General features: G+C 26.1%; 1 protein-coding gene across 1 annotated transcript; it reads left to right on the forward strand.

Annotated features, from left to right (window-relative positions):
- Window positions 1–21: 21 nt before the first annotated feature.
- Window positions 22–9,410, forward strand: LOC127286767 (transmembrane protease serine 9-like). The gene is made up of 12 exons (XM_051313346.1): window positions 22–179; window positions 305–476; window positions 2,469–2,604; window positions 2,715–2,819; window positions 2,961–3,257; window positions 4,003–4,326; window positions 4,414–4,548; window positions 6,885–7,043; window positions 7,484–7,572; window positions 7,907–8,039; window positions 8,321–8,584; window positions 9,249–9,410. Exons 1-12 carry the CDS (start codon window positions 134–136, stop codon window positions 9,393–9,395), a joined length of 2,007 nt encoding a protein of 668 aa, XP_051169303.1. The 5' UTR covers window positions 22–133; the 3' UTR covers window positions 9,396–9,410.
- The last annotated feature ends 10,795 nt before the right edge of the window (window positions 9,411–20,205 follow it).

Below are 20,205 nucleotides of genomic sequence, written 5' to 3' on the forward strand. Positions count from 1 at the left end.
AAAAATAAATATTGTAACTAGCTCATATTAGAATTTCTCTATTCGATCAATCATTGATATAAAAGATAAGTATTTTTTCTAATTGAAATATATAAAATCAAATCAAATGGGCACGCAATAAACAGTAATTAAAATGTTGCTGCACATTATTCTTGCCTTTCTGGTCATTGAAACATACGGTAATAAATTAATAATATTTACTAATATATATTTTTATTTTCTTTTAAATTCCAAACAATTTAATGATAATTTGTGTCTATAAATTTTATTTATTGGTGTACGACTAATTTTTATTGCATTAAAGGAAAATCATATTGGATTCAACCACAATTTCCTGATCATCGAATTGTAGGAGGGCAAAGAATTGATATTCGTTCACATCCTCATCAACTCTCACTACAATCATATTTGCGTCATATTTGCGGTGCTTCAATTATAAGTGAAAATTGGGTTATTACCGCAGGACACTGTGTTGGGTATGATTTTTAATTCTAATTAAATACTTGAGTAACTGGAAAATCGTTTTAAAAATTAGAATATCCGACTGCTTTTAAATATCCTAAAACATTATTAAGGGGGGAACACTAGTTGTAACTCAACAAATAATGCTTTTTACAAGAATATTTTCCAAAAGAACAGTGAATCTTTTTAAAGAATACTATTTATTAGTTAAAAGTACATGTAAAAAGCTGTAATTTAAAAGAAAAAAAAAAATTTTTTAACAAAAACTTTTGGAGATATGAGCCATTGAAGTGGCGCCTTAAGAAAAAAGGCGAATTGCGGTGACCAGCATTCTGCAAGTATACTTCGTCTGAAATACAAAAATGAAATTGATTTACATTTATTATAAGATTATCTAGTTCGTGATCGAAGGATTTAAAAAAAAAAAAATTTGACAAAATGGCGACCTGTCAAAGTCAAAAGTATGATTTTCGTTAAAAAATACGGTCGATTTTCAGCTATATAAAAAAAAGTTTTGCATAAAAAAAAAAATCCTTCGATCACGAACTAGACTTATATGTGTAAATGAAGAACACTAAATTTTAAATAAATCGGTTTAATGGTAATCGAGTAATCGTGGTCACCGACTTGGAAAATGTCATTTTGAGAAAAACGCATTCAAAGTTTCAACTTACTTTTTTTTGTTCAGAAGAAATTTTGTTTCCAAGTTACAAAGAGTCATCGATTCCTGGACCATATAATAACTCTTCCGCAGTGGTTGCCGATTCTAAAATGCCAATTTGCTGCCATCTGTCGTTAGGGTCAGGTATGGCTGGCCATCTTGTATGAAGCCACGGGACGCGCCGCTGCCATAGAGATAATATAAATAGAGTAGACAAGGTATAGGCGGCTGCGTAAGAGGGAAGTGTCCTGACATAAACAGAATGGGTTGGAAAGAGAAGAAAGATTTAACACCAGTATCTGTCCTTCAATAAGCACCAGCGCAAGAGAGACACCTACTGGTGCTAAAATCGCGTTCTCTTTCTATCAAACGGACGCCTCTATACAGACCATCTCCACTCTATTTATATTATCTCTATGGCCGCTGCAGTGTTCTGTATATCTCATTTATTTTTCACCGGATCAACTTTGAAATTTACAGACACATTTCTAAATATGTATACTTTAAGAAAATTCACAAAAAAATCGATTTTTCGAAAGTTACAACTGGTGTTCCCCCCTTAACGTCAATCAATCTAGAATTAATTAAATCTAATCCAAAGTCAGTTCGATCAAACAAAGAATGTAGATTCTGGATTTACTGATTACACAGGCCGGATTAATTTCGGATTCAATAGAAGTAATTTTGCATTTATTAGTTTGTGTATAATCCGATTAATTTCGGTTTAGATCGTATTTACCAGTCAGACAAATAATACTATTTCGGACTTAACTGGACTAATTCTGGATAATAGAAACGCGACTCTAAACTGGACTGATTTATATAATTTAATATTTGTTCTAATTTCTTATTTTCATACAATATAAATTCCATTCGCCATTTGGCCACAACAAACACTGTATACCTAAACAAGTACGGCCCCCAAGAATGGCTAATTTTCAATTAAGATTTTAGACCTAACTAAATCCGCATTCGTTATATTGCCGACTAATTCCGACTTCTTTCTGATTAAGATTTTTGTTCGGATTCAATTTTTTGACAGTACTAAATCCGGATTGTTGCGTACTATTTGCGGATAATTTACATACAAATTATAGATAATTTTGGATTAATTGCGGATTTATTTCACGTTAATTTCGGACTATTCTGGACTGATCACGGTTTTATCTTTTCATTCGTACTGATTGCTGACTAATACATATCATTTTCGTATTGTTTTCGCAAAATTTCTGTACTAATCCAGACTGATCTGTCTTTACAGTCTGAAATATTAACCAGGGAGCAATTCTTCATTTATTTCCAATAAAAAAAATAATACTTAGTTGAGAATTTCTAATTTTTTCAGCGGCAGTCCAGCCTCTTATAAATTACGTGCTGGTAATAGTAATAATCACAATGGAATAATATACAATGTAACAAGGATAATTCGTCATCCGTTATTCAATAGAATTCAAATTGATTATGACGTTGCTGTTATACAGGTTAAAATTTTTTGTTAATTTAAATTAATTTTAAAAACTTTTGACTATATTTGAGTATATACACAATTCTGCGACGAAAAGATTTGATGTTATAATAATAATTTTTTTAGATTACAGAAAAATTCATATTTAGTGAGACAATTCAACCTATTAGGCTGGCTGATAAACAGCTTTTATCAGGGCAAATAGTAAACATAACTGGTTGGGGAAATACTGTAAGTGTTTTTTTGTTTTAAAACCGTACAATAATTTGTATGCAAAAAAAGTACAATCAACTTAATTTATTTCCACAAAATCATTCCATAAAAATTTGACATAAAAAACTAATCGATAATAAAATGAATTTTAATTTTTAGGAGAATGGTCCAAATGATGGATATCTTCGACAAGTTTCAGTGCCAATTATTGAACGTAAATTATGTGAATCGGCATATAAGGATATAAATCCAATTACTCCAAGAATGATTTGTGCTGGAAGATTATTAGAAGGAGGAAAAGATTCATGTCAGGGAGATTCAGGTGGTCCTCTTACAGCTAATGGTACTCTCTATGGAATTGTATCTTGGGGTTTAGGTTGTGCACAACCTCGTTTTCCAGGTGTTTATAGTAATGTTGCTGAACTACGTTCATGGATTAAGAATACTACAGGCATTTAAGTGCACGATAATATATTTTAATTTTATTGTATAAGTATTAAGTTTTAATTTTTTTTTAAACTATAAAGAAACTTTACTTCTTTGTTCTATTAAAATTGTCAAATTTCAACTAATTGATGATCCATTTCTCGTGTAGTTTTATATCATATTCAAACATTTTTAATATATTGCTAACATTAAATTCAATTGTACAAAAATTAGGTAAGCTTAGTAAAATTTTATTTGTATAAAAATTGTCGCATGTTTCTTGTAAGTTTTTATAACTGTTGTATTGTAAAAAATAAATATGCACAGAGAAAATATTTTCTTAATATAATTTTAATCGTATTAATACCTATTTAAGTAGTTAAGAAAGGTAAGTATATAAAAATAATGAATCTACTATTCAAGGGCGTAAAATTAGTTTAAATTTATAAATTTGCAACGATACTAATAAACTTAATCAAAGTTAATTAAGGTGATTTAACAAAAATGGAAAAGGAACACTAAATATAAAAACGTTGATAGTGCAGGGAAGAAATACCCTAATTCAGACGATAGTAAAAAGCATTACCCTTCTAGTATAAACAGCGGAGGAAGTTTAATTTCGTCTGACCTAGACAACGGGACAATCAAAGAGGAACACGAGAAGTGTTTAAAGCTTAGGCAGGAGGAAGCTGAGTGTCTTCAGAGGATCGAAGAGGAAATCGACAAGATGTTAAAGTATTGCGAAGTCTAGAAGAATGTCAATATGGCTATTAAGGACGGACTTAAGACTCTACAGGATCTTCTCAGTGAAGCGAAAATAAAAAACGCCCCAGCTGATAAAGAAGATAGTAACCTTGGTGGTCCTATAGGCTATGCAGAGGTGAACCGAGAGGAGCGTAACCATGAGAAGCAGCTTCGGCGCGCAGTCATAGAGGCGCAGAAACGAATAAAAAGCTCTGGCAGTCCAGAGAGGACTGACGCCGAGGCGAAGAAGAAAAAGCAAGAGAAGGCACCCCTTGTTAGAAATATTGTGAAGGTGTCAGTAGCACCGAATCCTAAACAAACAAGTAAGAAGAAAGCGATAAGTGGATCTACAATGGTGATCTGAGTCGCAACAGGAACAACGTACACCGAAGTACTAAGCAAACTTTGGAGGGAAGTGAATTTGGATGTTAGTCTCACATAGGTCGTAGGTGCAAGGCCAACAAGAAAGGAAGATCTCCTGATCAAAATCGGAGGAGACTCCAATAAGGATGCATTCACCGCTAAAGTCACCCAAGCAGTTGGAAGCATGAAGAAGGTGCAGAATGTGGAACGACAGGTCACACTGGTGGTGATCCGCAACCTGGAATGCCTTACCCTAGGACCCAACCAACGAGGAACAAAGCTCGCGGTTGTAGTCATCGACACAGAGGAGGCGGACAGGCTGGAGAAATTGGGACGTATTAGGATTCGCTTTATGTGATGCCCATAAAAAGGATGATGATCATTTGGTACCACCGGTGCATGGCTTACGGCCCCATAGGAAGAGTTTGTAAGGCAGCGGAATGATCGACTGCGTGCTACAAGTGTGATGAAGTCGATCATAAGTTTGCAAACTGCAATAAAAAACCCAAGCTGCTTTTTATGTAAAGAAAAGTATGGCGATAAGGCGAACATTAGCCATAACGCAGACAGCGGAGTATGCGAAGTCTTTAGGGAGTCCAAGAAGACTATCACAAGAACGAAGAATAAATAGGTCAGAAAGATCAGTAACTTCAAGGGTCGCAAAAGCAAGATTTCAAGGACCCTCACTTACGAAGTATAAAGCTTGACGGCCGTTCCGTAATGTAAGAATTAGTCCAGTCGTTGTGGTTTTTAGCCAGTCCTATCTAAATTTTCCTGTCATCCTAAATCAAGGATCCAATCAATTGGTATTCTTCGGATAGAACCGTGAAACTTATTAAACATTTTTTTAAACAATTTTAAAGATTCTGGTAATTTTTAGGGATTGGAATAGAATTTACTATGTTTATAGTACAAAAACTCGAAATTTTATGATAGAGGTTGCCTTAAGGGTAGTACTAATTGTAAGACTCTTCCCCAACTTGTATCGGGATGTCAATATTTTTCTGTACTTTTAGATGTATTTTGTGCAAGAAATTGCAATGAAATAGTCTGCCTAAGAAAAATTGAATTTTTTTGGGATCTTTTTATGGTTATAATTCCCTTATGGGTTGTAATAGGGGAATCCTCTACTCCTATTTGGCTGCGTAAATTTTTTTCTACACTTTTAGGTGTATTTTGTGCAGGAATTTGTTGTCAAATAGTCTGTCTAAGAAAAATTGAATTTTTTGGAAATTTTTTTATGATAAGGATGCATTAAGAGTGGTAATAAGGGTCTTCTTCTACTTTTTAATTTATTTTTAGAAATAAGTTAATTTAATTTATCATAATCCACAGACGGATTTGAGGAAATAATTCACCATCATGTTAAATATTTTTACAAATTGCGATTCGGGAAGTTATATATTCTGACAACTGAAAATTCGAAAAGTTAAATATTTTGACAATTGGAATTTCGGCAAGTTTAATATTCTGACAATTGGAATTTGGGATGTTATAAATATTATGATATACCTATGAAAATTCGAGAAATTAGATATTCTGACAACTGGAGATTCGGAAAGTTAAATATTCGCACAATTGCAAGTTAACCACCTTTAATTAATTAGAATTTAAAATTGAAATCTTAATTTAATTTTAAATGTATCAGATATTCGCCGATAATCTATATATGACTTTCGTAATTTCGTTGAGAGTATTGATAGAAATATGTTAGGTGAAATGCGAACCACGAAATAATTATAATTTATCTCTCATTTTAATGATCGGAAATAGTCGAACTTAATGGTTAGCAATAAAAATAACACAGTATAACGTGAAACTATATATATTTAAAAGGGAACTACTTTTATTTTTAATTCGACAGTTGTAGAAACAATTTCGTTATGTACTTTCAGTCTCTTTTGACAATAGCTTTATTAAAATGCGCTTTTGGAAAGTTTCCTTCTTTTTTCGGTTAGTATTTTTTATTAAAGTGAAAAATTTATTTTGCAAATCGATTTTACTGTTTGTGAAAATATTTGTTCAATAAAAATAATAATAACAATAACAATAGAGAAAACTATCTGTACACAAAATAATATATAAAATATGTGATTCATCTTTTGAAGTGTAAATTAATTTTTTTAGTGATTGTAGGAGTGAAAATTTTATGAACAACAAAATGTGTAGTTTAATAATTACAAAAAATTTTATTAATAAAAAAACTATTTAGAACTATTTTTACGATTATTTGTTCCTATCAGTGTATTTTGTGTAGAGATTGTTTTCTCTATTAAAACTATGCTAATATTACTAAAAATATAATATCTATAAAGTTATTGATAATGGAAATAATTAATTTATTGTAGTATTTTAAGAAGTAATTAAGAAGTCTTAAGTACCTCAAAATTATTAGTTTTTTATTTTTGTTTTAGATATATATTTTAGAATTTACTGGTTGCATAAAAAATTTGTTTTAACTAAAAGGAGTTCTAACTATTGTTTTTTAATTTCTCACTTTACTTAAATACAAGAACATTAACATTTTGATTATTTTAATAAATAGGCGACGAAGATATTTTTCTAAATGATGATGATGTTATTTTAAGTGATGATAGTAGAACAGAGGGTGGTTGGATAGATAATGACGAATTTGATTATTCGAGGGCAATGGATGATGACAGAATTGTTGGAGGTCACATCACGTTTATACAAGAACATCCTCATCAGGTAAATGATGCATTTTTTTATAACATAACAAGTAGTTGGCTTTTTTTTTTAGAAATTTTTTATAGAAAATAAATAATTTTAAATCTCACTCTAATTTGAATAAAGACTAATTACTATATTCAGGATTTTAGATTAGATATTTGAAAAAATTACCAATTTCTCCATATCATTATTGGTAATGACTCGCACTCTAAATCTGAATCAGTGAAAATTTCACTGAATTCAAATCAGTGGCTCAGTTTTCTTTAATTCACCAGTGAAATTTCACTGAGAATCAGTGGTTTTTACTTTTTTAATTTCACTGGTGAATTAAAGAAAACTGAGCCACTGATTTGAATTCAGTGAAATTTTCACTGATTCAGATTTAGAGTGCGGAGAGATTGATAATTTTTTTTCAAACATCTAAAGACTAATTACGATGAAATTAATTATTTTGTAAGGTGTCTCTTAGATATAAAGGAAGACATATATGTGGAGGATCTATTATTAGTGAAGAATGGATAATAACTGCCGCTCACTGTGTTTCAAGGTATTATTAAAATAGATTTTCAATAATATGATATAGAGAAGTAATTCTGCACTTTTTGATGTTTTTGGTCAATCACTTCAAGTTCTTAGTTTTATTAATGAAAATCCGATTTGTAATTATTAATCGCTACTTTGTGCCTTTTAATATTAATTGATATTTGATGATCCTGTAATTGGTCCAAGTGACTTGGATTCATTTCAATAAATAAAAATAATAAAAAATAGATTTAATTTACAATAAATTATTTCGTAAAATTCAAAAATGTTACTTTTAATGGGACAATATTACAAACAAATTTTTTAAATTTAGTTAATTTTTAATATAATTTTTTTAGAGCATTTGCTGAGGATATTACAATAAAAGTTGGATCCTCAACAATAAAGGGAGTAGGAGATGTAATGCAAGTTAGTGAAATAATTGTTCATGAAAATTATGGCTCAAGCGATTACGATGTTGCTGTAATGAAGGTATTATATATTGCAAATTATATTGCATTTATTTCATACAATTTTTCTTTAAAATATTTTTATTTTTCATTATTTCTAACATACAAATTGAATATAATATAAAAAATTTTTAGTGTTCCTGTTTTATTTTGTAATAATTTTATTTTAAATTTCCTCTCTTTTAATGACAATAACAAAATTGTATGAATGCAACATCCGATATAATTTAGAAATACTAAATATTTGCATTTTATTTTCTTTTTATGAAAGAAATATATTTTTTATTGAATTTACGATTTCAGCTAGAGGAACCATTGCATTTTAGAGAAGGAATTGGATCTATTGGATTGCCTTCGACATCAGAGAATTATTACAGTGGTACGAAGGCAACTGTTACTGGATGGGGCACACTTAGTAGTTCAGGATCATTAAGTAATCATTTGAGAGAAGTTATTGTACCATTAGTTCCTAGTTCAAAATGTGCTCAACTTTATGGTAGAGAAACAATAACACGTCGAATGATATGTGCTGGTTATATTCGAAGTGGAGGAAAAGATGCTTGCCAGGTGATTTTCATAAAAAATTGCAATTTTTTTATTTTCCAAAAATAAATTCATAACACCAAAAGTGAGGTTATGTTTAAATTTGCAATATTTATAATCTGATTTAAAATTTATAATTTAAAAATCGTTTTAAAATTAATACTACATTTTTCTTACAAGATAATAAAGGGAATTTTTGCAAGGAAGAAAGTATGACTGCTGCCACCTACCGTGCAAAACCGGCGGCTTAACATCATTATTGACGATGAATTGAAATGTCACTAGAAAACTCCCTAGCATATCAAAACACTCTTATCCGAACATCATACACTTTAAACTTTATTTATTTAATAATAAAACATTAATTTAGCAAAAGTACTGCATATAAGTCAATCACTAAAATAGTTTATTTATTCAATTCAATAATACTTTTTCACAGTTTCCACTGATTTTTACTCAAAATGAATCTCCACGTCAATTTTTCAATTCTTTTTTTTTTTATTAAAGAGGAATGGTACACGTTAACATAACCTCAAATTGTTTTTTTAAACAATTTAATGCAAAGAACATTATAAATATTGCAATTAATTTTCATCATAATTTTGTTTGCGTTAAATTGTTAAAAAAACACAATTTCTCATTTTTGAGGTTATGTTAACATTCCTCCTTAATGGAGTATTTTTTACAGGGTGATAGTGGAGGACCATTGGTGCAAGATGGCAAATTAATAGGAATAGTTTCATGGGGATATGGTTGTGCAAGACCAATGTATCCTGGAGTTTATACACGTGTGACTGCAGTCCGATCGTGGATCAGCGAAAAAACTGATCTTTAAAAACTCCTATAAGTTCGTTAAAATAACAAAAAGTATATTAATTTTTTTTTTTTATTCTCTTTCGGTATAAGTTTGTAAATATTTTTAACGAAAATATGTAATATTACAAGAAATTGTTGAAAAATAAAAAAATAATTTACTTTCTCTTATTAATAAAATTAATTGTTTTAAAATTACTTTCCTAAAATTAAATGGAATAATAACACCGTCCGACACGATTTTTCACACACGAAAAAATCAATGATTTTCAGAAACTAGGACCAAAAAAAAGATACCCGTGTCTGGCCGTTTTGCTAGATCAGGTCATTTTTTGCTTTTAGGGGTAAAAACAACCCTTAAATGAAAGGTGATAGGAAATCTTGTACAAATTAATAATTTTTTATGAAACCTGGTATCTCGGGGTTTTCCGGGTCGCTGATTACGAATCTGATGTCAGATTTTCAAAATTCAAAATGGCGGATCCAATATGGCGGTCGAAATTTATAAAAATTCAGCAATTCATTTAAAAGTTGTTACTTAGGGGTTTTTGGGGTCGCTGATTACGAATATGATGTCAGATTTTCAAAATTCAAAATGGCGGATTCAATATGGCGGTCGAAATGTATAAATATTAATTCTTTTTTATAAAACTTGGTATCTAGGGGTTTTTAAGGTCGCTGAGTACGAATCTAAAGTCAGATTTTCAAAATTCAAAATGGCGGATTCAATATGGCGGTCGAAATTTATAAAAGTTCATCGAATTCACTTAAAACTTGTTAATTGAAGGTTTTTGGGGTCGCTGATAACGAATGTGATGTCAAATTTTGAAAATTCAAAATGGCGGATCCAATATGGCGGTCGAAATGTATAAATATTAATTCTTTTTTATAAAACTTGGTATCTAGGGGTTTTTAAGGTCGCTGAGTACGAATCTAAAGTCAGATTTTCAAAATTCAAAATGGCGGATTCAATATGGCGGTCGAAATTTATAAAAGTTCATCGAATTCACTTAAAACTTGTTAATTGAAGGTTTTTGGGGTCGCTGATAACGAATGTGATGTCAAATTTTGAAAATTCAAAATGGCGGATCCAATATGGCGGTCGAAATGTATAAATATTAATTCTTTTTTATAAAACTTGGTATCTAGGGGTTTTTAAGGTCGCTGAGTACGAATCTAAAGTCAGATTTTTAAAATTCAAAATGGCAGATTCAATATGGCGTTTCAAATTTATAAAAGTTTTGTCGAATTCACTTGAAACTTGTTACTTGAAGGTTTTTGGAGTTGCTGATTACAAATTTTATGTCGGGTTTTCAAAATTCAAAATGGCGGATCCAATATGGTGGTCGAAATTTATAAATGTTATTAATTTTTTATAAAACTTCGTATCTCTGGGTTTTTGGGGTCGCTGAGAACACATCTGAAGGTATATTTTTAAAATTCAAAATTGATCTAATAATGTGGAAGATTAGAAAACAATATTTAAAAAATAACCTGATCTAGCAAAACGGCCAGACACGGGTATCTTTTTTTTGGTCCTAGTTTCTGAAAATCATTGATTTTTTCGTGTGTGAAAAAAAAAGTTGAATTTTGTCGGACGGTGTAATAATTATAAATTTATAATAATTAATAGTAATAATTAATTGAATAATAATTATAATTAATAATAATTAATTAATAATTATTATAATTAACTAATAAATAATTAAATTTCCTTTCGGAAATTCGTTATCATCGTGTAAATTATATTTATTTTAATCATATATTGCCGAGCAAACCATAAAAAGAACATCGTTTAAGGAAATAGTAAACTTTTTTTTCTAACAGATATACTAAATAACAAATTTTTTTTGAATTTATTGAACAACACATTACAAAGTATACAAAAATTCTTTCTTCGTAAAACACAATACAGTTTTTAAACATTTAACTTAAATTGGATTTTATTCAATTTTGCGCACAACCCACAACCTATAGTTTGATTTTTTAAATCACTATAAGGAAATTAAAAATTTATAAATATGAAATTAAATGAAAAATGTTTTACTGAAAAAAAACTAAATAGTATATTTTTCAAATATTATAATTACCATGTATAAAATTTTTCTTTTTGACAATCACATTTAAAGTTTTCTTTTTTTTTATGTACAGTATAGAATTGAGTTACATTAGGCTTCAAAATTATTACCATCTACGATTTTTTTCTATTCTTTAATTATTATATGAAAATACAGAATCTAAAAATAAAACATAACCGTCTCTCAACCTTGATTATTTTATTTTTAATGTAATTATTATTAAATATCTTTATCATTTTTTTCTTTTTTTTTTTTTGCAAAATTCAATTTTCCTTACATATAATTTTTGACAAAATTTTGCAATTTTTAGTTTTTAGAAGTATGTAGGTAATGAAAAATAGTTATCCATTAATTTAAAATTGTTTAACACCTTTTGTATTATAATAAGTATAATCTACGAATGAATCGTTAGATTAATTTTACAGATAAATTCACAATATTTTATTAAAATTGTTTTCTTTTTTTTTTGAAAATGTAAGATAAATTAACATATTTTTTCCAATATTAAAATACTTTATAATTATTAAAAAAAAAATACAAAAAATAACAATTTGATTTTTTAACAATGTTTTCTATTAAAAAATAAATTAAACACAAAATTTAACGATTTTCTCTTAATTTTTTGTAATCAAGTTTTAAATGGCATTGGCAATATAAAATTAGTTATTCCCTTTTTTAGAATTTTTAGAATTCCAGTTTTCACTTTTAAGTAAAATCTAATTATATATATATCATAGATTGTAATGAACCTAAAGATGTTTACTATCCTATATCTAATTTGATTTTTAAAAAACTACTTTTTTTCCTCTTTGTTTATGTTTTAAAAAAGAAGTAGAAAAAAATATTTTTTAACATGGAATGCTTTTTTTATATATAAGTTATATATATAATATACATATATAAATACTTTTATAGTATATTATTTCGTTATATGTTTCAACACATTTTACGATTATTATTATCGTATTAAAAATGAAAAAAACTGCTAAAATAGTTATTTTCGTATCAAGGGCGCAAAATAGGTGATTGTGGCGAAGGCGAGATTAGAGAAACCAAGGGGACCCGAAGCGCCCGAGGCGAAGCCGAGGGTGCGTAGGGTCGCCGAGGTTTCTTCATAATCTCGCCTGAGACACTATCACCTTTTGCGCCCGTGCTGCGAACAACATTTTTTGTCCTGTCTGCATGGAAAGTGTATTATTGAGTGCATGCAAGTCCGCTTGTTTTAATGTTCCATCAGGGTTGGGGAGATAATATACTTAAGGTAAATTACATGTAGTTGTTTACGTATATTACGTATGTTTATTATGTCACAAAAAATGAAAACAATACATTTTTTAATGGTGCGGGCGCGAATGTATTTTGCGCCCGCTTCTATGACGTCAGCGGGCGCGAATGTACTTTGCGCCCGCATCTATGACGTCAGCGGGCGCGAATGTACTTTGCGCCCGCTCACCCCATCTCTGGGCGGGAATCACTTACTTTGCGACCGCCTCAAGTGCACGAAATAACACACTTTCCGTGCAGGTAGGACAAAAAAATTTTTTTTAATCAAATAATTGAGAAAATGCAAGAAATTTAAAAAAAAATAGTAAACATATTAGGAAACGTTAAGAAAAAAAAGGAAAAAATAAAAAAAAAATTTCTTTTAAATACCAAATACCTAAACGATTTAAAAATGATGAACTAATTTTCTTTTTTTTTTTGTTTAAAAAAAAACGAAAAATCAATAGTAAAATAAGTGCTTTGCACTTTAAAATAAAAATTTCATATGGATCCGCTGGAATCGCCGGGAAATACCATCATATTTTCAGCGCCATAAGAAGGTGTTGGTGAACTTCTTGCATCAAGTGACGCTCTACTTGCTGAACTAAAACTGCTAGAGCTCAAATCTTCAAAACTTGCGACTGATTGATTGGCACCTAGAAGAAATAATTGTTTATAATTTAATTATTACTGTTGAATTAATTAATTCAACAATAGAGTCAGGAATTTTTAATATAGAAAATATTTTATGGAAATTTGACCCTAGAGTACAACTGGGGTACTAAAGTACCCCTAGAGAAAATTAAAAACTACGGCCCTGGCTTTATAAGCATAACTGTCATGGCGGCGTTCTAACCTTAATTCAGGTTAAGAATGTTAATAAAAATTCTTAAAAAAATTATGAGACACAGATAAATATACGTACAACATAATGTCATTCTTGCATTTCATTAAAAAAAATGTATCCCTTTCAAAAAAAATCCCAAAAAACGGCTAAAAATCAGCGTCTTATTGTGGTTTTCCTCTTTAAATTAATTTATTCCTTTTTTTAGGGGGTTTTCCTTATTCGTTTCTTGAACTTAAAGTGTTACAATAATAATTTTTTTTTTAATTTCAAAAAACGCTTATTGGACTTTCAAGTACATCTATTTAGCTTCACAAATCCCTTGGGATTCTTTAAAAAAATTAATTTCACTATTTTTTGGCAAATTTTGTGTTTTTTGTAATTTTTTGGGGGACAATCATTTAATTAATCATTAAATTCGTTTACATTCACCAAATCTGTAAAATATTTTTCACTACTTTTCTACAAATTTCCCGTTTATTATTGAAATAAATAAAATAAAATGTCAATAAAGAAATACACTTTTGACCCAAAATTAATGATGCACAATTTTGATTCCTTAACTTTACAAAAAAAAAACTTTTTTTAAAAAAAATAACATCATTAATTTTGTGACACTATGTAGAAATTAGATTTTAAAATTTTTTATTTCATTCATATAACTTTTCTCAAACCATTTTTATTTTTTTTAAACTTGTGTTCAATTTTCTTTTTCTGAAATTATAATGTAAAATGAATAAAACAATTATTCTTTTTTTTGTACAATTTTTTGTTAACCAACTCTGTGCATTATATATTACGATAAAATTTTTTTTTTTGGTTCTTATATTCTATTCTACCAATCATACATCTAAAACTAAAAGAGCAACAATATTAAACCATTTTTTTTCCTAGATAATAAATTTTTAGTTATTCATAATAGACTTGTGCTTAAAGATTGCAGAAATAATAATAATAAAAAAAATACATTTCATGTCATAATAATAATAATAAAAATGAATTCGTGAGCTGAATTCTTTTTAAATTAATTCTTTATAGCACAAACCAATTAGCTCTTGACGTCGATTTTCAGTCTTCTTTTATCGAATTTCAATTTACTGAAACTTGAGATCGCAATTTTGACCAGACTTCAATTTTATAATAATAATTAAATTATATTTAATTATTTTTTTTTCGCGTACAATAATTGTCTATTATTAAACACGAGGTGTTAATAAATTTTATCTCACGTAAATTATTTTTTTAGTTCAAATTTTATCCCACGTAAATTTTTTTTTTTAGTTTTTAATTATACAGAATTCATGAAGCATTTTTTTTTAAATAATGTTTAATAATAATTTATAAAATGTAGAAAATAAATTCTGAAAGAATTCAAATTTTATTAAATTAAACACAATTTGCTCAAGAAAAAAAAGAGATATGAAAACAGACGTAAATTTTTGCTTCAGACATTTTTTAATTTCAAAAAAATGTATTAAAAAAAAATGTTAGTACATATGACACCATATTTGATTCAAGCTGCTCTTTAAAATATTTTTATTTTTTGTTTCAATTGATCAGAAAATTTTTGACTATTTTTTTTGTTTGCACCAAATTGAAAAAAAAAATTTAAATAGCGATGACAAACTTTTTTTTTGCAACTTTGTTGTCAATTATTATTTTTTAACATTCATGCATAAAATCTCAAGCAAGTTTATGAAGTATCCATTCAGTGTACGTAAATATATTTAATAATTTACTTGACAGATTTTTAAATAAATAAAAATCGTGACATTACTATTCTTTTTATCAAATACTGATCTCAAGGTTTTGATGTTTAACAATAATATTCATAATAGACATAGAGTAAGGAAAAAAATTTTTTTTTAAATTAAATATTAAAGCAGATTACAATTGAAAATATTAGTTGGCAATTGAAAAAATCTGAAATTCTTTTTTAGAATTCAAGCACGCGAAAGAAATTTAAATTTCAAAAAATTGTAATTTTCAGAAATTATCTTTCGTTTGTGTTTAAATTCTACAATTTTTTTTTTATTCATTACAAAGAGATTGATTTACCATTTAGAATTTGATCAAAATTTTTCAAAATATTGGAAAAAAAAAATTTCAAAAAGAACAAAAAAAATATGTTGAAACATTGTAATTTTTATTTAATCTCTTTGTATTGAATTTTAATAATTAATTATTAATTAATTAACTATTACAATAATAGTCACAATTTATATTTAGGCTTAAGGCTTCAAAATTTAATATTAATTTCATTCACACTCACCCAATTTTCGTTTGCTACAATTTTTCATGTTTTTTTTTTCATTTTATTTATACATGTACGAATTACGAAACACTTAATAGGCTTAAAAACTAGTTTATACTTTTTTTTTTAAGTTTATTTTCATTCCTAATATATATATATTTTTTTTATGAACACTTCTTTTTTAAACATTCAGAAATATATGAAGATTTTTGAAATTTTTTTCTTTTCTTCTACAATAAGAGAATTGTAATGCGAGATAAAATTCTCATATATACTATTCTGGGTGATAATTATTAATTATTAATTATTAGTACAATTAATGGTGAGTATTTAAAATTTATTTTTTCACGAGCTTTAGAACAAGCTAATGTGTCAGTTTTTCCATTTATTTTTTTTTTCATTTCAATCTTTTATAATTATTTTCAAAAAATTACGTAATCCCCTGAAAAATGGAAAAAAAAAATTTTTTTGATCTCAAAAAAAAAAAAAATAAAAAATTGTACAACTGTCGAAAAAGAAAGAATTAAAAATATCGAAAATTTTGAGATAATTCGAAAAATATGTACAAAATAATGCCCGTTGGTCCACACACAAAAAATGCGGTTTTTTTTTCTATTTTTAATATTTACATGATTTAATTTCTCAAAATTTTCCAAATCTTTGAAGTTAGTAAATATTTTGAAATTTGTTAATTTAAGAAATTTTCTTGCAATGAAAAAAAAATTAAATTAATTTAAATGAAACAATTAGTATTAATGTAATACCAACTGATAGAAATAAATTATTAAAATTTTACACTGGTTCAATTTTTGTTTTTTTTTTTTTTTCTTCAATGAAGACTGATTTTAAATTCTTTAGTGATAAATTTTTATAAACTTTTTGCAATCTTTTTTTTTTAAGGTAATTTTTACATTTCCATTAAAGAAACAGCGGGGAATACGTAATTCAAATTTTTTTTTAATGAGAAAAACACTAGTGACGGGATAAAAAAAATTATTTGTGACATTTTTTTCCTCAAGAAAATTTTAAGTAAAAATTATAAATAATTTAAAAAATTATAGCTAACAGTAATAATAATAATAATATAATATTGCTTTTTGTTAAAATCGTTTACTTTAAATTTTTTATATTTTTTCAAAAAAAAGGAATGAGAAAATTTTTTTTGAAATTTTTTTTTAATCTTCCAAGAATTGAATTTTATTCTACTTCAAATAAATGAATTTCAAAAGGAAAAATTACTTTGACATAGATGATGATTTATGTATTATTTATCTACCAAAATTTATTATAACAAATTTGAATAGATAAAAAAAAAAAATTAAACTATTCAAAAAACTAAAAGTATCGAGATTTTACTAAACTTATATCTTTATTAATTAATATTCATTAGCTATATGAATAAAAATACAAAAGATTAATATAAATAAATAAACGAGACAATTTACTACTTAAAATAGAGAGAAGAGAGAAAAAAAAAGAATTATTCTATTTATCGTTGAAAATTGTCAAAAATAGCTAGCGCAATTACTATTCAAAAAACACGTAATTATATTTAAATCATCTATCAGAAATTAGAAAATTAAAACTAAAATCAAAAGCTTATAAAAAATTCTGTGTCTACAGAAAAAAAAAATTAATTTTTTTTTTTTTTTTTTTAAATTTTATCTCTTTAGATTATATTATAATCGATTAGGAAAAATTTTAATTTTTAATTTAATTTTAAATTAATAAAAAAAAATTTAACTTTTCCCAAAATTTTTCTAAATTCATTAAAAAAGTATTGAAATTTTTTTTTCTTTACAGAAGAATTTTAGAATTTTAGAAAGCTTTTAGTAGTTATAGAATTTTTTTTAGGTTTTATTTTTAAATTTCTATTATCTGATTAAACGTAAACGTGATTTAAAAAAATAGGTGTTTTTGAAAATTATTTGCACTGAACGTAACAACAATTTTCAAACGATACTGTTTATAAATAAATTACTTGCTTTTTGTTGAAATATCAAAGAAAAAAAAAATTTTTTTTTCGTTAAATTAATTGTATATCATTGAATTAAAGTTCCCTTCGTTGATCTCTATTTTTTTTTCAAAAATTCAATGTAAAAAAATAAATATTAACGTTATTCTTATTCATTTTTTTAAATAATTTTTTTTTTTAAATTTCAAACATCGGTGAAAACTAATATTTTCGATATCATCATTTATAAAAAAAAGAAAAAATTAATAAAAATCATTTTCAATTATTATTTTACAGATTTTTAAATATATATATATATTATTACACATATATATAAATAATTAAATTTCAACTAAAGCGAAAAAAAACGCAAAAATAAAAAAATATACAATATAAATTTAACTAGCTTTTAAAATAATTATATACTCAAAAAAAATTTACTGTTCTTAAAAAAAATTAACTAGCCTCTATTTTTATGAAACTAAAATTTAGTTTCTTTTAAAAGTTTATTTCACTGATCGAAATAAGTCAAATTTTCGAAATATCGAAAAATTAACATTAAAAAACTCCCGTACACTGAAAATAAAAAAAAAAAAATTCAAAATTTTTGAATTATTTTCCTAAATATTGAAAATTCTATTTTCGTTCAAAATTGGGGAAAACGAAATTATTATTTTTTTTTTATTAATTGAATTCGAAAATAGCGATTTAAGAACTTACAGATGGCAAATAGGTGAAAATATAATATAAAAATTTTTTTTGTCAAAATTCAAAAAGACGATAAAAATTTGAAGTTAACGAATTTAACTGAAATTGTCAACTCGAGGTTTTTTCTTCGTCGTTTAATCTAAATTTGGTGAAATGTAAAAAAAAATTAAATAGCGAGCAAAAAAATTGAAAAGTTAAGAAATTATTTCTTTTTTAGTTTTGTTCTAAATAATTTGAAATTTTTAGAAAATATTTCTTAGATGCTATACTAAATAAAAAAATTTAGTAAATTTTTGACACCTGTAAGTTCCTTAAACGCAAAATTTTCCAGACACAATTCAGCGTCAATGTTAGTAATTTAAATTGTCTTTTTTTTTGTTAATTTGTGATATGTTAAAATATTTTATGTGCAAAAAAAAAACAAAAAAAAACACCTCATTCACACAGTGAGCAAATATACGAAAAAAAGAGAAATAAACACGAAGTAAAAATAAAAGAAAAAAAAACAATCTGTGATTTCGAAGTAATTATCGTTAATTATTATAAATAAAAACATATTTCTTTAAAAAAACAAAAAAAAAAGCATAAATGAAACAATTTAGTTTTTTTTTTCATAAAAATAATTTGAAAGAAATTTTCAAATTATCAAAAATTTTCTAAACGAAATCATAAGACGTTGGTGTTTATAGAATTTTTTTTTTTTTTGCAACGCAATACACTGGAGAAAATATAAGTTTTTGCAAAAAATTGTTAAACGTCATTTTTTAATATTATTTAAAGACTATAAAAAAATATTGTTAATATTAAAAACTACTTTCTATAAAATTATGAACACAATGTATTTAAGCAGACTTATGGTAAAATTTTTAAATTCGTCAAGCTCAAAAAAATGTACTTTTTAATCAGAAATAAAAAAATTATTAAAATTTATTTGAAAAGAAAATGGGAAAAAAAATTTATTGAAATATATAAAATATAATACCGCATTTGATAATATTCAAAGAATATTGATTGAAAAAATAAAAATAAAAAATAAAATATACAAATTAAAAAAATTGAAACAGTTTAAAATTATAAAAATTTTAATTCTGACAAAAAATTAAAGTAAATACTGAATTATTGCATAAATAAAATTGCATTTCATAGCATTCTTACATTAAATTAATATTAATAAAGAAACTTCACCTCATATTATTATTTCTTTTTTTTATACAAATTTTTAGTTTTCAAATTTTTTTGTTTTGTTAATTTTTTTTTCTCATTTATTCTCAGACTTTTGTAAAATCATTAATTAATGCGCCACCATATTACTACACATAACACTAAAAAAAAAATAATATTAAATAAAAAAAATGTCAGAACTAATGAAACTTAAAATTATTAAATAATAAGAATGTTAAAAAAACAATAAAATAATTTATAAATAAATAAATAATTAAATTTTAAGATGTCTTTATAAAAGCGATAAATTTTATCAACGATAAGATTTGCTTAATTTAAAAAATATAATAATAAATTAAAAAATTTAACCAAAAAATGGTAAAATTATTTTTTTTTATTATATTTTTAGATTCAGCTATCTTAATATTGATAAAAAAATGTAACAATTCTAAAGATAGTTAAGAATTCTTTTTTTTTGTTAAATAATTGCAAAATAATAATGAACAATTTGATATTTTCTCCAGTGTAAGTTGCGTTTTTTTAATTTTTCGTTCAAATAAACTCATAGGA

Source organism: Leptopilina boulardi, unplaced genomic scaffold, assembly GCF_019393585.1.
Source record: "Leptopilina boulardi isolate dan_hultmark-lab unplaced genomic scaffold, ZJU_Lbou_2.1 LbouV2_362, whole genome shotgun sequence".
In the NCBI taxonomy this organism is placed as follows: domain Eukaryota; kingdom Metazoa; phylum Arthropoda; class Insecta; order Hymenoptera; family Figitidae; genus Leptopilina; species Leptopilina boulardi.